This window comes from Haplochromis burtoni, unplaced genomic scaffold (genome assembly GCF_018398535.1).
Source record: "Haplochromis burtoni strain Fernald_Lab_line unplaced genomic scaffold, NCSU_Asbu1 Contig_201, whole genome shotgun sequence".
In the NCBI taxonomy this organism is placed as follows: Eukaryota; Metazoa; Chordata; class Actinopteri; order Cichliformes; family Cichlidae; genus Haplochromis; species Haplochromis burtoni.
Genome location: NW_024582562.1, coordinates 1,098,951 through 1,107,426, shown reverse-complemented (window position 1 = coordinate 1,107,426; position 8,476 = coordinate 1,098,951). Strand labels below are relative to the sequence as shown.

The 8,476-nt window shown below is 43.7% G+C and overlaps 1 protein-coding gene across 2 annotated transcripts in view; it reads right to left on the bottom strand.

The window, feature by feature from the left end:
* LOC102308624 (cytochrome P450 2F2) overlaps positions 1–6,858 on the bottom strand; it is a 13,606-nt gene extending 6,748 nt beyond the window's left edge. The window contains exons 1-2 of one of the 2 annotated variants that reach the window (XM_005935799.3): positions 6,575–6,858; positions 4,907–5,069 (exon numbers count right to left, since the gene is read on the bottom strand). In XM_005935799.3, the coding sequence (XP_005935861.3) occupies positions 4,907–5,069; positions 6,575–6,736 (325 nt within the window). In that variant the 5' untranslated portion in view covers positions 6,737–6,858. Of the gene's footprint in view, positions 1–4,403; positions 4,582–4,906; positions 5,070–6,574 lie in introns of those variants that run through there. The other variant, XM_042226223.1, reaches the window with a different exon arrangement.
* Positions 6,859–8,476: the final 1,618 nt, after the last annotated feature.

Here is an 8,476-nt window from a genome sequence, read left to right as displayed (position 1 = left end):
ATCCACGAGATCTTCAACGCACACCTCCGGCAGAGCTTCAACAGCATTCCGAGGGAGACTGGGGACATTGAGTCCGAATGGACCATGTTCAGAGTCTCCATAGTCGAACCTCGGATACAGGAGGAACAATGCGGTTTTCGTCCTGGTCGCGGAACACTGGACCAGCTCTTTATCCTCTCCAGGATACTTGAGGGTGCATGGGAGTTTGCCCAACCAGTCTACATGTGTTTTGTGGACTTGGAGAAGGCATTCGACCGTGTCCCTCGGGGTGTCCTGTGGGAGGTGTTGCGGGAGTATGGGGTGTCTGGCCCATTGCTACGGGCCATTCGATCCCTATACAACCGTTGCAAGAGCTTGGTTCGCATTGCCGGCAATAAGTCGGACTCGTTCCCGGTGGGTGATGGGCTCCGCCAGGGCTGCCCTTTGTCTCCGGTTCTGTTCATAATTTTTATGGACAGGATTTCTAGGCGCAGCCAAGTGGCGGAGGGCTTTCGCTTTGGTGGCCTCAGAATCTCATCTCTGATTTTTGCAGATGATGTGGTTCTGTTGGCTTCATCGGGTGAGGGCCTCCAGCTCGCACTGGAACGGTTCGCAGCCGAGTGTGAAGCAGCGGGAATGAGGATCAGCACCTCCAAATCTGAGGCCATGGTTCTCAGCCGGAAAAGGGTGGAGTGCCCACTCCGGGTCGGGGATGAGTTCCTGCCCCAAGTGGAGGAGTTCAAGTATCTCGGGGTCTTGTTCGCGAGTGATGGGAGAAGGGAGCCGGAGATCGACAGACGGATTGGGGCTGCAGCTGCAGTAATGCGGACGCTGCACCGGTCCGTCGTGGTGAAGAGGGAGCTGAGTGTAAAAGCGAAGCTCTCAATTTACCGGTCGATCTACGTCCCTACCCTCACCTATGGCCACGAGCTGTGGGTAGTGACCGAAAGAACGAGATCGCGGATACAAGCGGCAGAAATGAGCTTCCTCCGAAGGGTGGCTGGCCTCTCCCTTAGAGATAGGGTGAGAAGTTCGGCCATCCGGGAGGGGCTCAGAGTAGAGCCGCTGCTGCTCCACATCGAAAGGAGCCAGCTGAGGTGGTTCGGGCATCTGACAAGGATGCCCCCTGGGCGCCTCCTGGGTGAGGTGTTCCAGGCATGTCCCACCGGGAGGAGGCCCCGGGGCAGACCCAGGACACGCTGGAGAGATTATATCTCTCGGCTGGCCTGGGAACGCCTTGGTGTTCCCCGGATAAGCTGGAGGAGGTGGCTGGGGAGAGGGAGGTCTGGGCCTCTTTGCTTAGGCTGCTGCCCCCGCGACCCGGCCCCGGATAAAGCGGATGAAGATGGATGGATAGTTGCTTTGTCTCATTTCCAGCATTAATAAAGATGTGATCTAAGTGTATCTGCTGAGTCCTGCACACTGGGTTCACTCTCTACCTGCCACACGTCCTGTTTCACATGAACACTGAACAAAAAACTGGTTTTCTTAAAGAGAAACAAACTCTGGTGTAGCCACGGTTTAACTCTCACTGTTTTGCCTCTTTCAGATGCTTTTTTATCAGTGTATCATATTTCCAACATGCTTACGCTCTGTGATTTTTGCACACTATGTTGAGATGCCTTTTACAAAGACATACACAAAGTGCTCTTATTTCCTTTTCATTTGTTTCACATGTCAAATACTACTGTGACATGTTACTGACACACAGTGTATAAAACACTCTTATCTGAGTGTTACCTCAAAGTCATTTCCTGAGATAATAATGCAAGAAGAACAAAGGTGAAATATGCATATACTGCATACCATATGATAAAAATATAAAGACAAAAATGTGTCCTATACAATATAATACCTGCTTTACCTTTATTCTTGGTGACATCATTTTTTTTTTTTTTTTTGTGTCCCGTTTGGATCTTTAGCATCAGAATTGTTGTCTTAAGGCCAAGAAAGATGCCAAGCGGATTTATTTTACCAAGTGGATCATCATGGCCTTGCCATATTGGTCCATTTGATTGACCTTTATTATAATTATGAATTTATTTTATTTTCAGTTGCTACAAACGGGACAGACATGACTGGGGGATAGGACAGGGAGAGAATGAAAGAAAGAGAGGGAGAGAAAGAAAACCAAAGGGGAGAAGAGACGGTGAGAAGGGGGAGAAGAAAGAAAAAAAACAAAAAAAAAAAACAAACACCTGGGTCACCTGTATGGAGAAAAAAAACAGAAGAGAAAGCAAACAACAAAGAGCAACATAATAAAAAAAACGGCACCATCACAATAAACTAGCTAGCAGTAGATATCAGTAGATACTAAATAATAAACGATATTGTGCAGCACGCAAGATAGACAGCGCACAGTGTGCTTTGAGGCAGCAGCCAAGAAAGCTTTAGTCCGCGTCTGTGAATACCCATGTGTACACCTGTGTGCATACCTGTGTGGATCAGCATGCTTGCATTCCAAAGGTTTCTCCATGTAATGATCTGCTAGAGGGTGTGGGGGGGCCACAGCCCCGTCCTCCAGGGTATGAAGCAGGTATGGAGGAGATCAAAACTCCAGACATCCAGAGGCCCCCAGAACACAAGAGACCAAGGAAGACCAACAGAGGGGCAGCCGCGCCACTGTCCCAGAAAGAGCTGAGGAGAGTCCCAGATGAGGGCTCACTCAGCAGCCGCGGAGCAGAAGCCAGGGGGAGTTGCAGTGACGCGCCCGTGAGCTCCGCCGGCAGCCAGCTGTGCCTGAGTGACCGAGCCCCAGGCCGAGAGGCCGGGGCACCCCACCTCCAATAGAGATGGACCGATCCGATATTACGTATCGGTATCGGTCCGATACTGACCTAAATTACTGGATCGGATATCGGAGAAAAATAAAAAATGTAATCCGATCCATTAAATATCACGAAAGCACCTCACAAAACTTGCAACACGCCGTAACTCACCTCAGAACGTTAGCACGTCGGAGCAGTATGCATCACGTGATAGAGCGGCTGTGGCATGCGGGACCTGTCGGTGGTCTGGATAGCATGTGGAGCTTCGCTAGCAACCCGGCATTTCATCTCCGACAAAGTTATCCCCGAGAGAAGTAAAGCAAGTGTGTAAGTCCATCTCTGAATGTTTGTAAAGCATTCCTGCGTTAAGCTTAACGAGCGACTGCCTCTCCTGCTGCTACTTCAATCATGAAACTGCTTAATGATCAGCTGATCGGCTTTTCTGTCGCGACTCCGTGTCTCTAGTTTGTTTTTGGCCCACTTTGCACCAGAAAGAGGAAACCAGCGGCTGAACAACAGCAGCACGTTTAAGCTTGATCAGCTGTTGTTAGAATTTATTTAATATTACTTTCTACACCAGGATCTTTTTCTACGTAGCTGACGGCTGGTAACTGTGCAGGGGCGGATCTAGCAAAGTTTAGCCAGGGGGGCCGATAGGGCATTAACAGGGAAAAGGGGGCACAAAGACATACTTTTCTTTCTTATTCTCATTTAAAATGTCTAGCTTTTAATAAATAATTATCTGACACCCAAAGTTTTAATTTGATGTAAAATGAATAGAAGTCCATTACTGTATATAGTAACTATTAAGTCTAATATACCCTAGTAAGCTATAGTACTTTTTCCTTTGGGAAGGTACCATCTGTGCAGTCTGCAATTTTGTTGAAGAAAGATGTTGAATCTATTTAATATTTCTTGAAAAATAATTGATTTCTGTGCATTTTTTTCACACTGCATCAAATTAAGGTTGATTACGTCGATTAAGCATCATGAGGTGGAGCGTGAGGGGTGGTTCCCTATTTTTTATTTATTTTTTTTGTTGCTGGGAGTTGGAACCCTATTAGTTAGGTTGCTTAATATTTATGCTAAGTACTCTTTAAAATACCAGAATAGGGAGGATGGTGTAGGTTTAAGTTTATTAGATTGATCAGTATTGCTGAACTATGAAATATTTTTTGCATACAGGTATAACAGAATAGCTTTAGTGTAGTTGTTGTTTTAAACTTGAGTATGAACTTATACAAAATGCAGCAAGATATTTAAAAAAAACAGTTTTGTTGATTAAAAAACACTATATCGGATTCATATCGGTATCGGCAGATATCCAAATTTATGATATCGGTATCGGACATAAAAAAGTGGTATCGGCACCCCACTCCGAAGTGGCCCGAGCGAGCCCCAGGCTCCAGGCCCCGATAAGCGGCCGCCAAGGAGTGAGCCGGTGTGTACCTGGACGCCCATCCCCGGACACAAAGAACCACCAACGCACCGATGTCTGAGGGAGTCCGCCACTGGCAGGGGAAGTGGTGGTGGGTGGAGATAGGCCTCCAAACCTTGGAGGGCCTGAGATGTCCCCAGAGAGGTGGCGCCTGACACCCAACCTGACATATAGACACAGACATACAGGCACACACAGACACAAACATCCATTCCCACCTTTACTCTTGGTGACATCATTAACAAACAAGTCTTGAGGTCGTCCAGCAAAATCACTAGCCTTGGTCACCATGGCCTCCTTTATGGCCTTCATCCCATTGATGATTACTGCTGGTTTAGGGCCAATAAAGATACTGTAGACGTCTCCATAAGACTTCCTCAGCTGGGAGGGAAGGCGATAACAAGCACAGGATAAGTCATATGTTTAAAGTGGGCTAAACATATTTGCACAGCTGAGCACATGATATAGAAACATTGCATTTAAATATTACAAAAAAAAAAAAAAAAAAACCCAATTTTTGGGGCAAAAAAATTTTTTTTTTAAAAAAAAAAAAAAAAATAAAAAAAAATTTTTAAAAAAAAAAAACCCAAAAAATCTCCTGGAGATAGGCCTCCAAACCTTGGAGGGCCTGAGATGTCCCCAGAGAGGTGGCGCCTGACACCCAACCTGACATATAGACACAGACATACAGGCACACACAGACACAAACATCCATTCCTACCTTTACTCTTGGTGACATCATTAACAAACAAGTCTTGAGGTCGTCCAGCAAAATCACTAGCCTTGGTCACCATGGCCTCCTTTATGGCCTTCATCCCATTGATGATTACTGCTGGTTTAGGGCCAATAAAGATACTGTAGACGTCTCCATAAGACTTCCTCAGCTGGGAGGGAAGGCGATAACAAGCACAGGATAAGTCATATGTTTAAAGTGGGCTAAACATATTTGCACAGCTGAGCACATGATATAGAAACATTGCATTTAAATATTACAAAACAGAGAGGATAAAATTTATTTAGGGACAAACCTCCTGTGTAGAGCTTTGTGTGGTTCCTAATATAGCAGCCTGCTGTAACATGATCTAAGACCGGGCATAATGGCACCTTTGTGTGATATGGTTATTGTCAACCAATCAGATGCAAATGTATTCATGTCCAACCAGAAGAGACTCACCCTGGACAGTTTGCTTGCTGGCACGTGTCCTAACCCACCAAAACCTTTTGTCTCCTTTATAACTGCTGAACTATGAAACGCATGAGTGTGTTGTACTAACACACACCCAACATTGTAGAATAACTATCTTATCTGATGCAGTACTTTGGTAAAATATTGGTACTCTGCTGTTGTTTATAAAAAAAACTGTTTTTAAACTTCCTTTCATTCAAATTATAAACATATTTAATAAATATCTACATAAAGATGTTAGAAAACTCCTGTTGTGTAAGAGGTGCAGTACTGCTGGGACGCCAAGTTCATGTTTTGCAATTACACAGAGCAAACGGGTGCACTGTTGTTGCTGCCGGGTAGTTTGTGCCCTTACAGCTCAAGATGTTTTTGGTTGTCATTATGTTTCATTCAGTTTGTAACAGCAACGGTTTCATTCATTTCAGGAAAAGCAGAAAAATTTCCTGATGTGTTAGTGTAACGGGTGTATTAAAAAATAATTTATATTTCACCAAAGATCCATCCTGCAGTGTTATCTTGCTTTGTCAGTATTGGTTATGTATATGTGTTTATTTATATATGTTTATTTTCTGTATTTATATTTTGGGAGCTTTTATTTTGTTTATGGGACCTTTGACTTCCCACGAAGTCACTTCCTGTAGCTGCGCAGCGCTATTTTCCTCGGTTGTGTAGAGGCCCCGCTGAGGAGAGTTACAGAGCGGATAAACACAGTAAAGTAACTGGAAGTAATCCAAACACTGCTCGTTCCCTTTCTGCATTTTGTCTCACAGTTCTGTTCGATGTTTTAGTGTGAATTAGTTTCTCTGTCGAGTACAGCACTTTTGTAACATGCTAGTTAGCCATCTCAGATGAGAGCATAGGAGCATGCAGGTGGCTTCTCATGTGGGCCGCTATGCTTCTCTCTCCCTTCAAGGTGTTCATGCTGAAGTCCAGTAAAGTGAGGTCGCTGTGCTGTTTTGTTTTTATTTTAAACAGTTCTGGGAGAATAAATCCACCCAGCTGGCAAAGTGAGAGCTGAGTCCTCTGGTCATTCGCACAACACAACGCAGAGAACTAACGGCAATCAGAGTTTAAGGCCAGACCGGCTACATTAGCATCCAGACATTTAGACATATTTAAATGCTAATAGTAGTAATTTCACCAGTGCCATAACAATATGCACCTTAAACAAAATCCTCTTTATTGCAGCATTTTTTTTCTTACCCTTTCGAAGTCCTTTAAAGGGTTCTCCAGGCTCAGCTGCAAAGTGTTGCCTAGCAGGGGCAGGATAGGGGGTCCCGGTGGAAAGTTCTTGGGTCTCCGAGATTTGAGCTGAAGAACAATGAAGCAAACACAGAGCCACAGCAGCACAACAGAAAGGAACATGGTCAAACTGGACTGTACTGAAAGCTGGCTGACTTGCCATTAGTAGTAGCAGTAGCCCTGTCTCTTGTAAGTGTTTACTTTGTCCTCTGAGTCAAAGTTCAGAGAGGCTGTTAAAGAGGGAGGCCATTGGAGTTTTGCAGGTTTTCAGTGAGAGCCACTGTTAAACCAAACCATATGTTTTTGTGTCAGACTTGAGTATTTTCTTTTTAAACTCTGTTAAAACACAGAAGCCAGTGAGTTCTCTCAGTGCATCGCAGCTGAGGTGAATACTGATAGAGGCGGAGAGCCCGTGTATCTTCCTGTTTCCATGGTAATGTGCTCATTTAAATGATTTTTAGGTTTGTTTAATTGTAAATCAAACAAGATTTGAAGCAAAGTGTTTGAAGCAAAGTGCAGTAAAGGCCCCAAATGGAGGACTCACAAGGCAGCAGCAAGGAGCAAAAAAACAAACAGCAAAGAGTGGAATCGAAGCTCTTTAACAAAGGTGCACTAAGGGAGGATAACACTGACAACGAGCACTATTAGACTGAGGCTTTAAATACTCAAGATAAGTGAAGACACTGGGAATTAGACAAAACTGAAACTACAGCAAGGATACACAAATAAAACAAATACAAAACACAATAGAAACATTACTGAACTACATTAAAACGAACTCAATCAATACCACAGACTAGAAATAAAACAAAACTGTGAACACTGAAACATCCCAGAATCCATGACATGAACAGCAGTCCTGTAATCTTCTCTAAGGTGTTATGTATCAGGACATAATTAGACATAATCTGCACCTTAACAGGTAATAAACAAACTGGTAAAATTAGACTCATCATACATTACACACGTCATTGTTTAAAAATAACAAAGTCAAAATGCAGAAGAAGCCTGAGAAACTAATCTCACCCTTATTGTATCTGTCATACACATCTGTACAAGGTTAGGGTAAGCGGTCATAATCACATGCACCTCATAACTGATCATCAGCGAGTGTTACCATGTTACCATGGTTTCGGCCAGACTGTGAATGGACAGCAGACGGCTGAAAGAAGAGGCCAAAGATGAGCACAGAAGCAGGTGGGTGGAGGAGTAACGATGGGTGGGGTCAAGTACAAACGGGATTTTTTTTGTAGGCAGAGATCAGAGAAAAAAAAACGAGTGAAATTAAACTTGAACTGTAACAGTGAAACAGGATGAGGAATTCAAAGTGATCAAAAATTGTGATCAGCAAAAGTGATCAAGTCTGATGGAAACTCCGTTTTTGAAAACTACATCATGAGTGTGATGTTTTTACCTGACCATCCAAAAATAAATTGCAAGATAACGTTTTGACCAGTAAATTGAAAAAAAAAATGTCAAAACTCATATATGCAATTTGATATTTAATTTATTTTTTTATTTGGCACATTTAACTGAGCTTAATAAACAGTCCAGCTTCAAAAGTTTGAATTTTCAAATCTTTGCCTGGAAATTGTTAAACCGGCCAGCAGGTGGCAGTGATCACTATCCAATAAGGTTTGGACTGAAGACGCATGAGGAATGACAACACACAGGTGGAAGGTCAGCAATGCAGACTGGCAAACATCAGGGAAAGACAGTGTTGCAGTCTTAGCAGAGGGCAGTGACACTGTTGATTTAACCCCCAAAAGTTGATTCTGTTCATCTGGATGTACCTTCTTTGGATGAGTGACGAAACGTTTCTCCCACTAAAAAAAAGGTGCGTCCAGATTAACAAGATCAACT